This window comes from Belonocnema kinseyi, chromosome 10 (genome assembly GCF_010883055.1).
Source record: "Belonocnema kinseyi isolate 2016_QV_RU_SX_M_011 chromosome 10, B_treatae_v1, whole genome shotgun sequence".
Taxonomy (NCBI): domain Eukaryota; kingdom Metazoa; phylum Arthropoda; class Insecta; order Hymenoptera; family Cynipidae; genus Belonocnema; species Belonocnema kinseyi.
In genome coordinates, this window is record NC_046666.1 from 8,702,649 (window position 1) to 8,725,490 (window position 22,842).

General features: G+C 27.7%; 1 protein-coding gene across 3 annotated transcripts in view; it reads left to right on the plus strand.

Annotated features, from left to right (window-relative positions):
* The window catches only part of LOC117181671 (nidogen-like), a 107,537-nt gene that overhangs the window by 21,057 nt on the left and 63,638 nt on the right, over positions 1-22,842 (plus strand). For all 3 annotated transcript variants that reach the window (XM_033374578.1, XM_033374579.1, XM_033374580.1), the window contains exon 2: positions 19,867-20,145. In XM_033374578.1, the coding sequence (XP_033230469.1) occupies positions 19,867-20,145 (279 nt within the window). The remainder of the gene's footprint in view (positions 1-19,866; positions 20,146-22,842) is intronic.

A 22,842-nucleotide genomic window follows, 5' to 3' on the forward strand; every position in this document is an offset into this window, starting at 1 on the left:
TCTTCTATTTTTATAAATGGTTACAAATTTGCAATCTACTCGAAAGGGCTTTAAATCAGGCGAACTTTCTGGATCACTCTGATTTTTTGACGTGGTTCACTGTCTGACAGGCGACGATGCAGTGGGGCACGAGAAGAATTAAATTGATGTGAAGCTTAATTGAACTTTTTAAATGAAAGGGCCCTCAATGATTTCATTATCTCTTAGAATACAATCCATTCTTATATTTTTATAAATGGTTACAAATTTGTAAGTTACTCCAACTGAAAACATTTAAATCACGCGAATTTTCCGGAGCACTCTGAATTTCTGACGCGGCTGACCGCCTCACAGGCGACGATGCAGTGGGGCACGATATGACTTAAATTAATGTCAAGCTTGATTTAGCTTTTCAAATGACGACGGCCCTCAATGATTTTGTCATATCTTAAAATATAATTTAGATACTTTTGCATTAAAAAAAAATAGTTACGAATTCGAAATCAACTCTAATGATCATCCTTTTAATCCAGAGGACTTTCCGGTCAACTCTGAGTTTTTTACATGGTTCAGCACCTCAAAAGCCACGATGAAAAGTGACACGAATTGATTAAAATTGGCTTCAAGTTTCATTGAGCTTTTCAAATAAGAACAACTCCCAATGAGTTTTTTATCTCACGAAATAAAATACAGACATTCTTCTTATTTTATCAATGGTGATAAATTTGTAATCTACTCCAAAGGACAACCTTTAAATCAGGCGGACTTTCGGGATCACTCTGATTTTTTGACGTAATTGACCGCCTCACAGGCGACGATGCAGTGGGGCACGATATGACTTAAATTAATGTCAAGCTTGATTTAGCTTTTCAAATGACGACGGCCCTCAATGATTTTGTCATATCTTGAAATATAATTTAGATACTTTTGCATTAAAAAAAAAATAGTTACGAATTCGAAATCAACTCTAATGATCATCCTTTTAATCCATAGGACTTTCCGGTCAACTCTGAGTTTTTTACATGGTTCAGCACCTCAAAAGCCACGATGCAAAGTGACACGAATTGATTAAAATTGGCTTCAAGTTTCATTGAGCTTTTCAAATAAGAACAACTCCCAATGAGTTTTTTATCTCACGAAATAAAATACAGACATTCTTCTTTTTTTATCAATGGTGATAAATTTGTAATCTACTCCAAAGGACAACCTTTAAATCAGGCGAACTTTCGGGATCACTCTGATTTTTTGACGTAATTGAGCGCCTCACAGGCGACGATGCAGTGGGGCACAAGATTAATTAAATTGGTGTCAAGCTAAATGGAGCTTTTTAAACGAGAAGAACCCTTAATGATTTTGTTATATCTTGAAATATAATTCAGATAATTTTGCATTAAAAAAAAATAGTTACGAATTCGAAATCAACTCTAATGATCATCCTTTTAATCCAGAGGACTTTCCGGTCAACTCTGAGTTTTTTACATGGTTCAGCACCTCACAAGCCACGATGCAAAGGGATACGAATTGATTGAAATTAATTTCAAGCTTCATTAAGCTGTTCAAATGAGAAGGGCTCTCAATGATTTTCTTATCTCAATAAATATAATCCAGAAATTCTTATATTTTTATACATAGTTACAAACTTGCCATCTACTAGAAATGGCATCCTAGGCGAGCTTTCCGGATCACTGTCATTTTTTGACGTGGTTCAGCGCCTCACAGGCGACGATGCAGTGGGGCACGAGCTGAATGACATTTCTCTTGAGCATAATTGAGCATTAAATTAAAATGGTTTTCAATCATTTTATTAACTTTCTCAACATAGAATTCAGATTTTCTTCTATTTTTATAAATGATTACAAATTTTTTCCAACCTGGTATAGTACTTCTCAGGCCACCAAGATGCAGTGAGGTACGAGATGAATTTAATTACTCTCACGCTTGAAAGGGCTCCTAATGAAATCCCTAACGAAATCCCTAACGAAATCCCCTTAAAAATCCGTCGGAATATTTTTAATAACCTAAAATCGTATAGGTTCTATAAAATTATTCCGAAATCTTCCGAAATTCGTAAAGTCGCATACATTTTTTTTAAATCCCTCAAAATCAATAAAAAAATATGAAATTCCTTGGAATTGTAAAAATTTCTAATAAGCTTCATGGAATCCTTTGAAAGACCCAAAAATCTTTGTAATCGCTTGAAATCTCTTCAATTATAGTGAATAAATTCTGTAAAATTTGATTAAAATATTATAAAATCTCTGAAAATCCCTTAAAAATCACTTCAAATCTTTATAAGCATCCTAAAATCTTATAGGTCCTATAAAATCCTCTAAAATCTTCCGAAATTTCTTAAAAGAGAATCACATTTTTTTAACCCACTAGAAGCTCTTACGCGCGCTATGCGCACGACCCACTACTTTCATTGTAATTATTCTATTTGGAAATTAAGTTCAAAAAAATACCACGATAATCATTTTTACTTTAATAACTTCTATTTATACGCGACGTCGCATGGCTACCGTATCCGACGAATGACCGGGTTGTGTACTCGAATTTTGAAAACCCGACTAAGCTCGGGAGGTGGTTTTCTGCAGTTTTCCTATTCGTTAGAAAATAGCTAAATTCTAAACGTTTTATGAAACTTCTTTCAATAATTAATAATTAATAATTCTGATAAATTTAACAAATAACCTAGAAAAGAGGCATCACAAAGACAATCTTATTTAACCCTTAAACGGCCAAAACGCCACTACTGGTACACTGCTTTTCAACGGCCAATAACTAAGACTATTCGACACTAGAAAAAATTGAGACACATATATTTTTATTGCTTAAGATCTCCTCTTTCCGACGGTGCCAATGAAATTCCTCAAAAAATTTATTTATTATCCAAAAATGCAGTTTAAACAAAAAAAAACGTGATTTTTCGTGCCTATTTTTTTTTGTGAACCCTTTTTCCAAAGCTTTTCGTGTCTGTAATTAACCTGGAATCTCACTAACCGGTGGAATAAATGTCTAAACTTTGAGAATCCATGGTTCAAAGATCGAATTTTCGTATTAGTATTTTCAAAATGGCGTCTTAATGGCAAAATTTTTGTGAAAAAATTCATGAATGTTTTCACAAAAATTTTGCCATTAAGACGATCTTAAGAAATAAAAATATATGTGCCTCAATTTTTTCTAGTGTCGAATAGTCTTAGTTATTGGCCGTTGAAAATCAGTGTACCGGTAGTGGCGTTTTGGCCGTTTAAGGGTTCTTCGTAAACAAATTTGAATAATACCCAACTCTCAATATGTTTATGAAAATTGTTTAAATGATTAATAATTATTATAAATTTACAAAGTAACGTGGAAAATGATCAACGAAAGACATTCTTAGTTCATTACGTAAACAAATTTTGCCTCTTTCTGCAAAAATAGCCAAGCTATAAACATGTTGATAAACATTTTTTAAATAATTAATAGTTGTAGATTTTCAAAGCATCAGAGAAGAAAAATCATCGAAAAGATATTTTTAGATAATTATGGTAAAAAGTGAAGCCTACTCGTAGAAAGAAAAGCAAACTCTTAATTTTTCAATTGAAATTCTTTCAATAATTAATAGTTCTTGTAAATTTACAAAGCAACATAGAAAAGTGTCATCGAATGGACATTCCTAGTTGATTTCAAAAACAAATTAACTCGTATGATAAACGTCAAACTCTTAATTTTTTAAATGAAATTATTTAAATAACTAACAGTTCTCGTAAATTTGTAAAACAATATAGAAAAGAGTCACCGGATAGACATTCTTAGTCGACTCCGTAAACCAATTGACTTGTAGAAAAAAGGACGAACTCTTAATTTTTTATTTAAAATTGTTTAAATAATGTATAGTTCTTGTGAATTTACAAAGAAACATAGAAAAAAGTCATCGGATAGAATTCTAAGTTTAGTTAAAAAACAAATTAATTTGCAGGATAAAGGCCAAACTTTAAATTTTTTAAGTACAATTGTTTAAGTATTTCATAGCGTTTGTAAATTTGCAAAGTAAAAATAAAAGAATACAAAATATACATTTTTAGTTAACTTCGTAAACAAATTGACTTGTACAAAAAGGGCAAACTCTTAATTTTTAAAAATTAAAATTGTTTAAATAATTAATAGTTTTTGTGAATTTACAAAGCAATATAGAAAAGCGTCACCGTATAGACATTTTTAGTCGACTCCGTAAACAAATTGACTTGTAAAAAAAGGGCAAACTCTTAATTTTTAAATTAAAATTGTGTAAATAATTAATAGTTCTTGTGAATTTACAAAGCAACATAGAAAAAAGTCAACGGATAGACATTATTAGTTTAGTTCGAAAACAAATTTACTTGTAGAAAAAAGGCCAAACTCTTAATTTTTTAATTAAAATTGTTTAAATAACTAAATTTTCTTGTAAAGTTACAAATCAACATAAAAAAAGTCATCGGATAGATATTATTAGTTTAGTTCAAAATCAAATTGATTCATAGAATAAAGGCCAAACATTAAATGTTTGAAGTAAAATTGTTTAAATAATTAATAGTGTTTGTAAATTTGCAAAGCAAAAACAAAAGAATAAAAAATATAAAATTTAATTAACTCCGTAAACAAATTGACTTGTAGAAAAAAGTTCAAAAACTCTCAATCTTGTTATTAAAATTGTGAAAATAATTAATAATAGTTCTTGTAAATTCACAAAGCAACTTAGAAAAGAGTCATCGGATAGACACTCTTAGTTGACTTCGAAAACAAATTGATTCGTAGAATAAAGGCCGAACTTTAAATTTTTTAAGTAAAATTGTTTAAATTATTAATAGTGTTTGTAAATTTGCAAAGCAAAAACGAAAGAATTAAAAATATACATTCTTAGTTAACTCCGTAAACAAATTGACTTGTACAAAAAGGACAAACTCTTAATTTTGTAATTAAGATGGTTTAAATAATTTATAGTTCTTGAGAATTTACAAAGCAATATAAAAAAGAGTCACCGGAAAGACATTCTTAGTGGACTTCGAAAAAAAATAGATTCGTAGGATAAAGACTAAACTTTAAATTTTTTAAGTAAAATTGTTTAAATAATTAATAGTTTTTGTAACTTTGCAAAGCAATATAGAAAAGAGTCATCAGATAGACATTCTTAGTCGAATCCGTAAACAAATTGACTTGTTGAAAAAAGGCAAACTCTTAATTTCTTAATTAAAATTATTTGAATATTTAAAAGTTCTTGTAAATTTGCAAATCGAAATAGAAAAAAGTCATCGGATAGACAATCTCAGTTTAGTTCGAAAACAAAATGATTTGTAGGATAAAGGTCAAACTTGAAATTTTTTAAGTAAAATTGTTTTAATAATTAATTGTGTTTTTGGAAATTCGCAAAGCAGAAATAAAAGAAAAAAAAGCAAAAGAATAAAAAATAGAAATTCTTATTTAACTCCGTAAACAAATTTACTTGTAGAAAAAAGTTCAAAAACTCTTAATCTTGTTATTAAAATTTTTTAAATAATTAATAGTTCTTTTTAATTTACAAAGCAGCCTAGAAAAGAGTCACCGGATAGACATTCTTAGTCGACTCCGCAAAAAAATGAACTTGCAGAAAAAAGTCCAAATTCTTAATTTTTTAATTAAAATTGCTTATGTAATTAAAAGTTCTTGTAAATTTGCAAAGCAATATAGAAAAAAGTCATCAGATAGACATTCTTAGTTGACTCCGTAAACAAATTTACTTGCAGAACTCCTAGAAAAAAAAGTCACTTTTAGTTTTTTCATCGAAATTGTTCAAATAATTATTAGTTCTTGTAAATTTGCAAAGCACCATAGAAAATAGTTAGTTGACTCCGTGAACAAATTGGCTTCTAGAAAAAGGGCAAACACTTAATTTTTTAATTAAAATTGTTTAAATAATTAATAGTTCTTGTAAATTTGCAAAGCAACATACAACAGAGTCACCGGATAGACTTTCTTAGTTGACTCCGTAAACAAATTGACTCGTGGAGAAAAGGGCAAACTCTTAATGCTTTAATTAAAATTGTTTAAATAATTAATAGTTCTCGTGAATTTATAAAGCAACATAGAAAAAAGTCATCGGATAGATATTCTTAGTTTAGCTCCAAGAAAAATTTATTTTTAGGATAAAGGCCAAACTTTAAATCTTTAACTAACATTATTTAAATAATTAATAGTGTTTGTAAATTTTCAAAGCAAAAACAAAAGAATAAAAAAAAAGCAAAAGAATAAAAAATATACATTCTTACTTAAGTGCGTAAACAAATTGACTTGTACAAAAAGGGCAAACTCTTAATTTTGTAATTAAAATAGTTTAAATAATTTATAGTTCATGTAAATTTACAAAGCAATATAGAAAAAAGTCACCGGAAAGATATTTTTAGTTGACGTCGAAAACAAATTGATTCGTAGGATAAAGATCAAACTTTTAATTATTAAATTAAAATTGTTTAAATAATTATCAGTTCTTTTGTAAAGCAACATAGAAAAGGGTTAGTTGACTCTTGCACAAATTCTCTCGTAGAAAAAAGTTAAACACTTAATTTTTAATTAAAAATACTTTAAACAATTAATAGTTGTTGTAAATTTACAACGCAACATAATGAATTAAACTTATTCTTTAAAGAAGAGCCATTTATGAAAATTTTTAAAATAATTAAACTGTTTGAAGATTAAATAAATACTAAAAACCATAAATGAGCTCCACTCGAATTCGGTACGATCGCTGCAACTTAATCGCTGCATGGAAAGCTGCGACCTGCTTTCAACTATAGGATAAATTAATAATTAAAATACTTGGAAATTTTCTAAAATTTGTTTAATCTTAAAAAAAACATTTAGAATCTGCTAGAATATTATAAAATATTTAAAATCTTTTTAAATCCTTCCTAATTTTTGCAATATTTTGAAAATTCCTTATAATCTTTTAAAATGCCTAAAATTCTTTAAAATCTTACAAATACCTTGAAATACTTAAAAATCTCTTAAAGTCCTTGAAACCCTTTGAAATTGCTCAATTTTTGAAAATAAATTTGTTGAAATCCATTTAAATATTTTAAAATCTCTTGAAATCCCGTGAAAATGCATGAAATCTGATGATATTCCTTGAAATTCCTTTAAATATTTGAAGCCCCACGAAATCCTTTTAGATTTTTTTTAAAACCGTTGAAATTTTAAAAAAGTCAATTAAAGATTTAGAAACCTTTTAAATCCCTCAAAATCTTTTCTCATGCCTTAAAGTCCTGTAAATCCTATGAAATCCTCCAGAATATTTAGAAATTCAAGGAAATTTCTTATAACCCCATAGAATTTTCGAAATCCAGTTAAATTCTCGGAAAGGTTTGAAAATCTGTTCAAATCTTTAAAAGCCCAAGAAAACCCTTAACCCTAGTGTAATTTTTTTCAATTTAGAGAAAAATTATGACATTTATAGGATTTTTTTATATAAGTTACAATCTGTTTAAAATCCTTTGAAATCCCATAAAAAAACCTTTAAAATCTTTAACAATCTCTTGAGTTTATTGGAATCACTAAAAATACTCTAATAACTTTTAAATCATACGAAATCTTTCAAAATTCTTATGAATAAATTTGGGAAACTTCTTAAATTCCATACAAATTTTTTTAGATTTCTTGAAATCTTTAAAATAGCACTAAATACCTCAATTGATGTTTGTAAAATTCCCTAAACTGCTTCAAAATCTTTTAAATGTTTGAAAATTTCCTAGAATGTTTGAAAGGTTTGACTATTTTGAAAATAAATATTTATAAACTTGCATATCATATCTGAAAGAATAAATTTAATTAAAATTATACAATTAATTTTTGGTCCAAACTAATGCAGCCGTATCTTTTGACTCCACTGACTTTCTTATCAAACAATTACGAGATTACTTTTTCCTTAGATTTAATGTTTACTTTCAGTGTTACTTAATTTTTAATGATTAATTTTAGTATTAAATATACTACTCTGTTTAAATTGCACAAAAATCTTATAATTAATTCATTTATAAATATTTACATACAAATATAAATAAATGTAATTGTATTATTAATACTAATATTGTTTCCTAAGAGTTTTTTAATGAAAAGATATATTTCACTCTCTAAGAGGAAGTTACTATATTTTTTCAAGCGATCTTATGCACTATTTATTGTATATCTATTTTCATTATTTCTATCCATTCATAACACACTCTGACGATCGTATGTGTGTGTCTTCGACAGAGTGTGACCTCTGAGCTTCTGAGATAGCCTTTTTCAGATAAGCAGTATTCATTGTAATGGGCGTCAAAAAGCAAAACTGACCGAATCGTTCGACAAATTAAATTTGACAATAGATTTTGATTCAAATGAGGGGGGGGGGGGGGGCAAATCTGGTAATCCACTTGATCACTCGATTGTCCGAAACAGTGATCCGTTCTAATCTGACTAATCCGTCTAATTCGGTGCAATCCGACGTAATTCTCTTTTAATTAAGCTTAATCCACCTGTGATCCAAAATAACCGACTTGTAATCTATTGTTATCTACATGTAATCCAAAGTAATCTAGTCTTAATCCAACGTAAGTAACTTGTGATTCCGGGTATTTCCAGTATTCCGAATTTACACTATATTTAATCAGGTTAATCCACACTTAATACAAAGTAATCCACTTGTAATCCTCAGTAATCTAGTTCTAATCTGGAGTAATTCATTTCTGATCCCAGTATTCCAAAGCAACGAAGTAAGCCAAACTAATCTGCTTGTAATTCAGAGTGATAAAGTTATAATCTGGAGTAATCCAATTCTAATGCGGCGTAATCCACTTGTAATCCAGTTTAATTTAAGTTATGCTAAGTAATGCCAGAATTCCGAAATAATACTCTTGCAAGTCAAAGTAATCAACTTGTAATCCTAGGTAATCTATTACTAATAAAGCGTAAGTCACTTGTGATTTGTAGTAATTAAAGTTCTTTAAATTAATTCCAGTATTCCAAAGTTAAGCTCTTGTAATCTGGATGAATCAACTTTTAAAACTAAGCTATCCACTTTTAATCCTGAGTAATCGAGTTCTAATCTGGAGTAATCCAGTTTTTATCTGGCTTAATCCACTTGTAATCCGGTATAATTCAAATAATTAGGAGTAATTCCAGTATTCCGAAGTTGATGCCATTATAAGACGAAAGAATCTACTTGTAATTCAGAGTGATTAATTTCTAATCTGTAGTAATCCAATTCTAATCAGGCAGAATCCACTTCTAATCATGTTTGATTTAAGTTATTCGGAGTAATCCCAGTACTCCGAAATAATACTCTTGTAAGTCGAAGTAATCCACTTGTAATCCAGGTAATTCATCTGTAATCCAAAGTAATCCAATACTAATCTACCGTAAGTTACTTTTGATTCGGGTAAATTCAAGTTCTTTGAAGTGATTCCAATATTCCGAAGTTGCACTCATGTAATCCGAAAAATTCCACTTTTAAAACAAAGTAATCCCCTTGTATACCTAATTAATCGAGCTCTAATCTGGAATTATCCAGTTCTCGTCTGACTTAATCCACTTGTAATCCGATATAATTCAAGTAATTAAGAGTAATCCCATTATTCCGGAGAAATTTAATTTTAAGCAGTATAATCTACTTGTAATTTAGAGTGATAAAGTTCTAATCTAGAGTAACTCAATTCTTATCAGGAGTAATCCACTTGTAATCCAATTTAATTTCAGTTAGGCGGAGTAGTTCCAGTATTTCGAAATAATATGCTTGTAAGTCGAAATAAACCACTTGTAATCCAGCGCAATCCATCTGTAATCAAAATGAATCCAGTACTAATCAAGAAATAATCGAGTGTAACTCACTTGTGATTCGGAGTTATTCAAGTTCTTCGGAGTAATCCGGAGTAATCCGCTTGAATAAACTTTGAAAGAAAAGTAATACACTTGTAATCCTAAGTAATCGAGTTCTAGACTGAAGTTATCAAATTTTTCTTCAGATTATTCCACTTGTAATCCGGAGTAATTCAAATAATTAGAATTAATCCCAGCATTCCGAAGTAATCCAATTGTAAGCCGAAGTAATCTATTTGTAATTCAGAGTAACCAAGTTCTAATCTGGAGTAATCCAATTCTAATCCGGCGTAATCCAGTTTTAATCTTATTTAATTTAATTTGTGCGGCATCATCCCAGTATTCCGAAATAATACTTTTGTAAGTCGAAGTAATCCACTTGTAATTCAAGATAGTCTATTTTTAAGAAATTAAAACAGTCCAATTTAACAAAAAAATACCAATTTTCTATAAAATATTTAAATCCTCAAACAATTCATACTAATTTTCAACCAGCTAGTTGCATTAAATTTTCAGTTAAAACTCAATTTTCGATCACAAAATTGAATTTTCCACCAAAGAGTTGAATTTTTAAGACAAAAAGACGAATTTTTAGGTCAAAAGTATGAATTTTCAACCGTATAGTTGAATTTTCTGTTCGAAAAATTAGGTTGGAACCTAAAAACGAAGTTTCAAATAACTAGTTCAATTTTTAAACAAGGAGTTGAATTTTCTACCAGAAGAAGAATTTTCAACCAAATTGTTGAATTTTTAAACTAAAAAGATCAATTTTTAATTAAAACTGAAATTACGAAACACTCATTTTTTTAAATTTATTTTCAAGAACAAAATTTTATTTTCTACAAAACATTTGAATTTTCAAACAAACAGTTGAATTTTTAAACTGAAAAGTACAAATTCTAATTAAAACTGAAATAATAACATTCTTACTTTAAAAATTTATTTAAAAAAAAACATTATATTGAATAAAAAAAATTATTTTTCTACAAAATAAATGGCTTACATTTTCAGTTAAAAAAATTAATTTTCATGAAAAAAGAACGATTTTTCTACAAAAGTAGTTCAACTTTCTATCAACGAGTCCAATTTTTTCACAAAAAAATATGAATTTTCATGAAAAATGTGATATCTGATTAAACAAAAAATTTATCAAGAAAGTACATAAATTTTCAAGCTAATAGTGAAATTTTCAACCAAGAGGTAATAAATTTCTACCAAAAAGACGAATTTATAAGAATAGTATTTTTTTTTTAATGAAATAGTTTAATTTTCAAAAACTATTTTACCAAAACATGAATAGTTTAATTTGCAGTTTAAAAAAAATTTTTGTTCCTTAAAAACGAATTTTCAACAAAAATTGTTTAATTTTGAAAGAAAGAAAAATAATTTTCAAGAAACTAGTTGAACTTTCAGTTAAGGCGTTGAATTTTTTACCTAAAAATATGAAATGCCAAGAAAAATGTAACAGCTGATATTTCAACCAAACAAAATGTTCATTTTGAATTGAAAGCAGTCTAATTTGATAAAAAAGAGGAATTTTTAACAAAATAATTGAATCTTTAAATAAATCTTATTACCTTTCAACCAACCAGTTGCATTTTTAGCCAAAACAGAAAATTATTTTCAACCAAATATATGAATTTTCAACTAAAAAGAATCACTTGCTTCCAAAAACATGAATTTTTAATAAAATACATACATTTTTTATTAAATAAATTCATTTTTAACGAAATATTAGTTTTTTTACCAAAAAATATTGTAACCAACAATGTAATAGTTAAATTTTCAGTTCAAAAAATTAATTTTTAAAAAAGAATCTGCAACAAACTTAGTTCAATTTTTAATTAAAAAAATTAATGTAAAAAAAATATTTGAAGTTTCAACCAAGGAACTGAATTTTCAACCTTAAAAAATGAACTGTCAAAAAAGAGTAATAGTTGATATTGAAACAAAACAAAATGTTAATTTTAAATAAAAAAGAGTATAATGTAACTAAAAACTACGAATTTTCAAAAAATTCGTTGATTCTCGGCAAAGGCAGATTCATTTTTAATCGCCTTTTTTAATGCCTTTTTTAATCGGAGAATTTGATTTTCTAACAAAAAGACAAATTTCCAATATAATACATTAGCTTGCAAAAAAATAGTTAAATTTTTAATTCAAAATATAAATTTGCAATAAAAATTTTAATATTTTCTGTTTTAACCTAGAAATATTTTTATTTCAAATCCAAAAACAATCAAATTAAAAAAAAAGAATTTCCAACAAAATACTTGAATCCTCAGCTAAAGTAAATTTTCATCAAAATACATAAATTTTTAACTAAATATTTAAATTTTCATACTAAAGAAATCATTTGGCCAAAAGAACGAATTTTTAATCAAATACGTGAATTTTTGATGAATTACATGAATTTTTGTCTAATATAATTGAATTTTCAACTAAACCAAAATTTATCAAAAATGGAACAGTTGAAATTTTTAGTTGAAAAATTAATTTTTATTTTTAAGAACTAATTTTTAATCAAATTACTTAAATTTGTAACCATAAAAATTCATTTTTGAGAAAATAGATCAACTTTCAACCAAGGATTTGAATTTTTAATCGTAGTATATATAATGCCAACAAAAAATGGAACAGTTAAATGTTCATTTTAAAGAATTATTTTTCAGCAAAAAAAAAACGAATTTTCAGCAAAGCTATATTGAATCAAATCTCTTAACCATGTACTAGAGGCAATACATCCCCAGATTGTGTAATTAATTATTATTCTCCCAAGTGATTTAAAAATTCTCACGATCTGATTGTTAAAATTATTGACCTATATTGTTTGTTGCAGAGGTTAAAGTTACGACATCGCATAAGATCCCGTTAAATTTAGAAGGAATTTTTAGTTTGGGCCATACATAATACAATGTAATCAACTCGCTCTTCGAATTGACACGAGTTAAAAAGTTAAAGCAGCAAAATAATTAATTCTCTTTCTGCCTCTGACATTCTGGGATTTCTGAGGCGACAAAAATAATTCCAAAAAGTACGACCATTTGCATAAACGACCTTATTTGACCATTGACCCGTAGAATATATTTGGGAGCATTAGGCTATTTTTTCCTACTATCGTCAACGTGACTGCAATTACAAAAGAAATTTTACAATTAATTAATTTGGTCTCAATTTTTCAATATAACAAAAAAAGAAAAACTATTTTAATCTTTACAAAATAGTTTTTCCTAACTTATATATTTTTTTAAATAAATATGGATAGTTTTTTTTTAATTTGAGGGCAAAAATCATTCTTAAATATGAATTAAAATCTAGAATAACTATTTATTTCGTAAATGTTTTTGAATACGTGAATATGTCAAAAAATAATTTCAGTCAGTTTGAAATATATTTAGGATTTCAAAGAACTTGGAAACATTTTAATATGTTTCATACATTTTCGGAAATCTTCAAGTTCAAAAAAATTTGTTATCTCTTTAAGACTTTTAAAATTTATAAATATATTTTTAGCTGACTCGAATTTTTGTCCAAATTTTGAAAAAATTGAAAGCAGCCAATAAAAATTGGATAAGAAAATGTATAAATTAATAGGTTAATTTTCGACCAGAGTTGCATTTTTAACTAAAAGATATAATTTTATGTTTAAAAAAATGAATGTTAACTAAAAAATACACATTTTAAATAAAATAGTTAATTAAAGAGGTAAATTTCCAGCAACGAAATTAATTTTCAACTAAATATTTCCTCTTTCAACCAAGTAGTTGAATTTCCAACTATAAAAGTTTAATTATTAACCAAATAGTTCCATTTTCAAACTATATGCAAGCATAATATTTTTGCCTCCTCCTTCCCACTTACAAGAAGAAGCAAAAGATTTCAATTATATTTAGTTTTAAACTATAGTTAATTAATAATATTAACTTTTAACCAATAAAAGAAAAAAATTTGCCAACGTTTCGTGAACAATGCAGTTCACTTTTTCAGGGCTGACCACTTGTTGAACATTAATGTTTAAAAAATTTCCACTTTTAACCTTTTAACAAATTCATTCAACTTTAAATCAAGTAAGGCTTCTTTAACAAAAAGTTAAATTTTCAACCAAAAAAAGGAGGAATTTTTAAAAAAATAATAAAAATTTTAACAAAATAATAAAATTTTTAACTAAGGCGGTGAATTTTCAACTAAAATGAAGATTCTTCAACAACAAAAAAGCAAACAATTTTTAATAGAGTAGTTGAACCAAGTAGTTTGATTTCTTACTAAACCGAAAGAAATTTGTATTAAAAACGGAATAGTTCGACTTTCGACAAAGAAATCAATTAACAACAAAAAAGTAATCATTTCTATTTCTACCAAAAATATTTTAATTTTTAATCAAAAACAGAAAGATAAAATTTTCACCAAGTCTCTAATTTTTAACTAAGGAAGATTTTTCAGTCAGTTAGGAAAAAAAAATATCAACCAAATCGTTGAATTTTCTACATAACAGTTAAATTTTCAACCAAAAATAATTAATTTTTTACAAAATTGTTGATTTGTCATTAAAATATTTCAATTTGCAACCAAGCAGTTGTATTTTCAATCAAGAAAGAGAACATTTCTATCCAAACAGATGAATTTTCAATAAAAAAGGTAAATTTTTAGCCAATAAACAATTATTACTCAAGAAAGAAAGAAAATTTAATTTTCTACCTAAAAGGAATGAATTTTTAACACAATTTTGGCATTTACATCAAAATAATTAAGTTCTCATTGCAAATTTTCATTTAAATAATAACATTTTTAATTTTAAAAAAATTAATTCTCCACCAAAAATATAATAGTCGACTATTAAAAACGATAAAGAATTTGATGAATAAAAAATGTTTCGACTTATTGTTGGGATCTATTAATCTATTAATCTATTTTAAGACTAAATATTAGGGTGGTCCGAAAAATTAAAAGTATTTAGATTCATTGGTAATAGCACCAAAAAGTTCCTTTGAGTCAAGGCGACTACAATTTTTTAAATTTTCTCAATTTTTTTTTTAACAAAAAATTTCGTCAAAATATTATGTTTCGAAAAATTACCAAAAATGCAATTTTGTTAATTTATATCTAAAATTGCAAAAAAAATGTTTTTCGTTTTTTTTGTGCTCTTTTTATTAAACTAAGGAAACACGTACATATTTTTATGTTTCAAATGTTATTTTTTTCTATTTCTTACGGATCTTAAGCATAAGCCATTTTTACACAAGATCCGTAAAAATTCGTACACTCAAGATCCGTGAAAATTATTTATTTTCTTTTTTAATTTGTTGGTAACTTTAGGTATTTATTAACGGATTTTTACGGGTCTTCTATAAAAATGACTCATGTTTCAGAATCTGTAGAAATTAAAAAATAAATTATGTGTGAAACTTCAAATATGGATGTGTTTCGTCAGTTTATTAAAAAGAGCATTCACGAAAAAATGTTATTCCTACTACAATTTACCATCTTTTGCTATAGAAACAAAAAAAAATTATTTAAAATTTGACAATTCACAATCCATCTATCCAGTGGTGAAAAATTGTTTGATTTTTTTTTCAATTTGTTCGTAGTGCCACAAAGCAACCGTTCAATGCCCTTATCGTCTCACCCTAGTAAAAAGTTCCCCTTAAAGAAGTGATGCATTTGGTCTAGGCTAGACGAGAAAACAGCTGGCATGTTAAAGATCGTGGCGGGGTGATACATATCACTTTAACCAATTAACAAAATTGTGCCTCGACGTCGCGTCACGCTGCTCCGACCAGACGAAAGAAAGACGACTTTTTCTTTCTCAAACCTAAACTCGTCGACTATGACTCAACACAATAGCTCTTTAGGTGAATGACTCCCTTAACAACTTTATGTACGATCGTTTACGCTCCCATAAGATTGAATTAATTAATAATTAAAACATTTGGTGTTGCGTCACCAGTGGACTTTAGCAGGCCACCACACGTGCCACTCTCCCCTTTCACTTCAAGTCGAGTGGGAAACCAATCTGGCGATCCGCTGAACCGCTCGGATAGGGGTCGTCCATAAACTACGCTAGGGGCCGTACTTAAATTACGTAACGGATTATAGGCCCTCTCTAAGACTCCCCCCCCCCCTCCCCCTTTAACAAACCGTTACAGCCTTTTAAATTTATTAATTTATTTTAAACGATGTAATATCTTTTCTGTTATAAAAGATCGATTTTAAACAAAATAATTAAATTTTCAACATAATAATTAAATTTTGAACCTAATGGTTGAGTTTTTAATCTAAAAGGATAAATTCGTAACAAAAAAGTGTCATAGTTGATATTTCAATAAAAAAAATATGAAATTGATACCAAAACAAATTTTAACCAAGGGCGATTTTTCAACAAATAAAGATTTTTAAATCAAGAAAGAAATAAAAGTTTATTCAATTTGTTGAATTTTCAAGCCAAAAGACGAATTTTCTATACAAAAAATTTAATCTTCAAACTAAAAATATGACTGCAGAAAAAAAATAATTTTCCACGAAATAGATGCATTTTTACCTACCAAAGATGAAATACTAAAATAGCAGAATTATAAACAAAAACTATTAATACAAAAAAATGTTAAAGTTACAGTTTCAGTTGAAAATTAAATTTAAAAAAAGGCTTTTCCACGAAACAGTTACATTTTCAACCGAAACCCTTCATTCAAAAAATCCATTTTTAACAATGTAGTTTAATTTTTACCGAAGTAGTTGAATTTTCAATTAGATAAAATTCTTGTTCAACAAAATAGTGCAACTTCAACCAATGGGATACATTTTCAAGTTAAAATATAAATCTTCAACAACAAATAAAGTTTTTTTAATAAAGTGATTTACTCAAATCTCAAATGAAATAGTTGAATACTCAAACAAAAAACAATCATTTTTAAACAAAAAGTTGCATTTTCATAAAAAAAAAGATATTTCTATTAAAGTAGATGAATTTTTCAATCGAAAAGATGAATTCCTAACAAAAGAGTGCCAGGGTTTATATTTCAATCAAAAAAGATTAAATTCATAAAAAAATGAATTTTAAAACCAAAAAGACGAATTTTCAGAAAATAAACATTTTTCACCCAAGAAAGAAATATAATTTAATCTAAATTATTCAACCTTTACTTCAAAAGACGTTTTTTCTCTATAAAATTAAAATTTTTAAATAAAAAATTACTTTTTAGCAACAAATTAATTTTCCACGAGTCATGCTTTTACCCTTACAAAAATAAAAATTTTAACGAAGAAAATTATTGTTTTGTCAAAAAGGAGAATTTTCATCTAAAAAACATTAATCTTAAGAAAATGAAAAGTTTACATTTTCAGATAAAAAATTATGTTTAAATAAAATAAAAGAAAAACGAAATTTCTGCTAAAACAGATGAATTTTTAAATCGAAAAGATAAACTTTCAAAAAAATAGTTGACTTTTCTGTTAAAAAATATTTCAGTTGTTTTTCAACACCGAAATATAAATTTTAAACAAAAAGTAAATTTTCTATGATATAGTTAAATTTTCAACAAAACAGTAGAATTTTCAAACGAAAATTATGACTTCTTCACTAAATAGTTTGATTTTTAACCTAACAATTGCATTTTAATCCAAGAAAGATGTGATATCTGCTTAAGCAGGTGAATTTTAATATGAAAAAGACAAACTTTAAAAAAAGATTTGAATTTTCAACCGAGAAGATGCATTTGTATTCAAACAATAAGTTAACTTTCTGCCAAATAGTCGAATTTTCAGACAAAAAGTATGACTTTTTAACAAGATTGTTGAATTTTTAACCAAACCGTTGCATGTATGTCTAAGAAAAATAGCAATTTTACTAAAATAGAAGAATTTTAAATAAAAAAGGTAAATATTTAAATAAATAGTTGAATTTTCATCCAAAAAGATTTCCATTTACTTATGAACACAAAAAGGCGTATTTAAAGAAAAGGAAATTGTCTAGGAAATAGTTGAATTTTTGACAAAACAGTTGCCTTTTTACCAAAGAAAGCTGCAATATTTTTATTAAAAAAGATAAACTTTTAAAACAAAAAGACAAATTTTCAGAAAAAAAAATACTTTTCACCCAAAAAATATTTCACTTGGCTTATCAGCAACATAATATGAATTTTAAACATAAGGTTAATGTTCTACGAAAAAAGAAGAACTTTTAACTCAAAAAGCCGAATTTTGAAAAAAACAGTTAAATTTGCAACCAAAAAGGATGTCTTTTTAAGAAATTTGAAAAATTTACAAACAAATAATAAAATTTGTATATAAAAAAATAATTTTAAGGAGAAAATTATTTTTCACCAAATATATGATTTTTTAACCAAGTAGTTAAATGTTTAGTTTAAAAAAATTAATTTGTAACAAAATGATTGTTTTTTTAACTAAAAAGATGAATTCTCAAAAAAAAAGGGTTAGATAGTTGCTATTTCAACCAAAGACAATAAAATTCCAATATGAATTTTCAGCAAAATATGAATTTAAAAAAAGGTTAATTTTCAACCGAATAATTTAATTGTCAACAAATTGTTGAATTCTCAACCAAACTAGATTAGTTTAGAATTATAAATTTTTAACAAAAAATAGAATTTTTGTATTTTGCAATAAAAAAATTAATTCTCAACAAAAAACGAATTTTTAACAAAATAGTTGTATTTTCAACAACATACTTATATTTTCAACAAAAAAGATGAATTTTTAACCAAATTGATGGATATTAAAAAAAAAATTCAACAAAAGAGTTCAACTTTAACAAAAAATTTCATTTTCAACAAAATAAAACAAAATTTCAACCAAATACTAGAATTTGCCACCAAACGAGATGAATTCCTAAACAAAATTATAATAGTAGACTTTTGAATCAAAAGAAGGTGGTTTTTCTTCTTGGTTTCTATTTTAGTTCGCAGTCGAGTGAAAAACTCAAATTTAACTTAAGCTTAATTGAAAATTCCACTACCTCATTGATTTTGATTAAAAAAACGAATTTTTGACAAAATTGTTCAATCTTCAAACGTGGAGATGAATTTTAAATTAAGGTTATGAATCTACTACAAAAAAAATTTTTTTTAAGAATTTAGAAAATAGTTCAACTTTTAACCAAAGAATTGAATTTTGAACCTGAAGAAAGCGCATTTTCAACAAAAACTGTAATAGTCTATATTAAAAAAAGGATATTTTTTAATCAAAAAAGTATATTTTAACCAAAAAAGACCAATTTTTAGCAAAATACTTGAATACTTAACTGAAGCAGTTTAATTTTCAACCAAACTGTTGCATTTTCAACTAACAAAAATGAATTTTCAACGAAAAATGGAATAGATCAATTTACAGTAAGAAATTAATTTTTTATAAAAACAATTGAATTTTCTACCAAATAGTTGAATTTTCCAGCCAAAAGAAAACTTTTCTACAGAACAGTTTAATTTTCAACTCGAAAATATGAATTTCCGACAAAATAATTGAATTTTTAACCAAAAAGATGAATCCAAAAACAAATATTTGAATTTTTATTTGAAAATGTTAATTTTATAGGAAAAAATAAACATTTCAGTTTTCATTGAAAAAAATGTATTTTCAACAAATAAAAAACGGATTTTTAACCAAAAAGTTCAATTTTCTGTCAAATAAATGAATCTTTAACTGAAAAAAAATTGTAGGTTCTGAAAAAAATAATAAAATCGCAGGTTTGTAAACATTTGCACGTTTATTTAAATAACAGATTTTATATTTCTTACGTATATTCGTTCCTTAAGTTGAGAAAATATAAGAAAATTGAGGGGGGGGGCAAAGCATGTTTCACAGTATCTTACATGGGGGAGGGTAATTTCAAATATTTAAAAAATACTACTGATATTAAATTAGCAGGTAAATTACAAGTAAAAAATCTCGATTTTTTATTTTTTTTTATTTTGAGGGAATGTTCTAACACTATAAAGTATAAAAATAAATTCGAATGGAAGTTATCAGTGTTATTATAATAATGAATAAAATTTAAACAATTTCAAATTGTAAAATGAAAAAATGTTAACTTTACAGGTAAATGGAAATGGGGTTCTATCTTTTGGAAGGTCGATGTCGAGGTTTTTCAACATAGCTTTTCCACTCGATGATCCTGTAATCGCACCACTTTATACACACGTGGACACCAGGGCATCAGGGACAATTTACTGGAGTGAAACAAATGCACCGGAAATTCTAGCAAGAGCGGGTGGAACTGTTCGAAGTTCTTTTAAAAACGCTTTCCAGTTCCAGCCTACCCATGTTTTTTTGGTGACCTGGATAGACGTTGGATACTACAACCAGAAAAATGATAAGGTATTGCACTATTACAATTGTTGCATTTATAAGGTATAATAACAATTTCTGGCAAAAGACCAAAACCACCCCTAGCGAAATCGAAGAACAATGTTTCAGCTAAGGGCGATAACTATTCCTAAAAATAAAACATTAGATCCTTTAGTCTAAAAAAACATCTAGCATCAGGCATGAACAATCCTCTAGCAAAATACCATGGTTTTAACAATGGAGCCTCTTATAGCACAAATAAAACATCTAGCAACAGGTAATAACAGTTCATCAAAATGGACAAAGCTACTCTTAATAAAGAGGATAGTAATCTCTAGCATTAGACAATAAGAACCTTTTGGAAACAGACAATAATAGCCCTTTGAAAGGGACAATAGGAGCCTCTAAGATAATAATAACAAAAATTAGAAACAAATAATAATATCCCTCTGTAGCATAGTATAGTAACAACCCTAAAAAAGCAACAACAAAACAACCCCTAGGAACGAAAAATATTTATCACTGGCAATGTTAGTCTGTTGCAACACGCATTAACCACCCCTAATGACGGACAATAACAACCGACAAGAACGGACAAGATTAATCTTCTAGTGACAACGAATATAAAAACCTCTAGTAACAGACAATAACTGCTTCTAACAACAGACAACAACAATCTGTAGCAATAGTCAATATTTTCCCTTAGCAACGAAAGCCAACCAAACTTTTAGCAACAAACAATAACAACCCCAAGAAACCGAACTGTTCCAACAATGGACAATAGCACGTGCACTAACTAACAAAGGGCCAAAATACGCACTCACATTATAAAATAAAAAAATCTAGAAACGGACAATAAATACTTTTAACTGTGGATAATAACAACTCCTATCAATGAAGAATATAAAACCCTTTAGTAACAGACAACAACAAATCATACGAAACGAAAATAACAGCCCCTAAGAAACGAAAACAACCTCTGGACACGATAACAACTGACAATAACAATCCTTGAAAACGGACAGTAACAACCTCTAGCAACAAACATGAGCCACCGCCTCGTAACTGAAAATCACAACCCGTAGCAACAAGGAGTATGGAAACCTCTAGCAATAGACAATAACAACTCCTTAGGAAAAGAAAATAACTATCCCTAACAATGTTATTCTGTAGCAACAGACGTTAATCGCCCCTAGCAATGGACAATAACAGCCGCTAACATCGGCTAATGTTAACTCCTAGTAACCAAGAATATAAAAACCTCTATTAATAGACAATAACATTTTTTAGGAAGAAAAAATTACTATCCTTAATACTAGACTATAGCATGCGGGCTAAAAAAACAAAGAGACTATAGCTTTCCCTTAGAGTAGTAAGCAACAACCTCTAGCAATATAAAAAATAACCCTTTAAACCCCGCAATAACAACCTCAAATATTGATCAATGACCACCTCTAGCAACAGACATCAACCCCTCCTAGTAACAGACAATAACAACCTGTAGCAATATTCAATATTATCCCTTAGCAACGAAAACCAATCCAACTTCTATCAAGAGACAATAACAACCCCTAGGAACAGAACTGTCCTAACAATGGCCAATATCACCTGCGCTAATTAATAGCGGAACAAAGTACGCACTCGCATTATAAAATAAAAAATCTAGAAAAGGACAATAAATACCTTTAACAATGGATAATAGCAACCCCTACCCACAAGGAATATAAAAACCCTTAGCAACAGACAATAATATCCCCTAGCAACAGACAATAATAACCCCTAACAACAGAAAATAACTATCTTAGCAATGTTAGCCTGTATTAGCAGACATTAACCACCCCTATTAACGGACTATTACAAACGCTAACAACAGTCAATGTTAACTCCTAGTAACAAGGAATATAAAAACTTCTAGAAACAGACAATAACCATTTCGAGAAACAGAGAGTAATTATTTTTAACAATAGACAATAGCATGTGTGTTATTAATAATAATGGACCAAAACACCTACTAGCGACGGCTAGTAGGTATTGTTGTCTATTATTATAAAATAATATAAAATGAAAAATCTGGAAGCGGACAATAAATACTTTTAACAATGGATACCAACAACCTCTGGCAATGGATATTATCCATTCCTACTAACGGGAAGTAACAGACGCTAACGACGGTCAATCTGAACACCCATAATGAAGAATATACAATCTTCTAGCAAATAAACTACCCTTAAAATCAGCAATAACGCAATAACATTTTGTAGCAATGGTAAATAATAACCTCTATCAACGGATATTAACCACCGCTAATAATGGAGAATAATGACCATTAACAGTGGTCATTATTAACTTTGAACAATGAAAAATATATAAACATCTAGCAACATACAATAACGAACCTCCAAAAAGGAAAATAACTTCAGCAAGCGACATTGACCGATTCTAGTGACAGATAATAAAAACCTCTAGTCACATACTATAATTACTCTTAAAAATGGACCATAAAATCCCGTAACAATGGCAAATAACATAATCTAGCAACCGACCATAACAACCTTTACGCCCGGGATATAGCAATCCATAACAGAGGTGAACAACAACATGTAGAAACAGACTATAAAAACCCCTAGCAGCGGTGAAAATGAAACTTTTAGTATGAGTTTCTAACAACTCTATATAGTATAAGACAATAACAGCCCACTATAGTATAATTCAATGACAACACTCTAC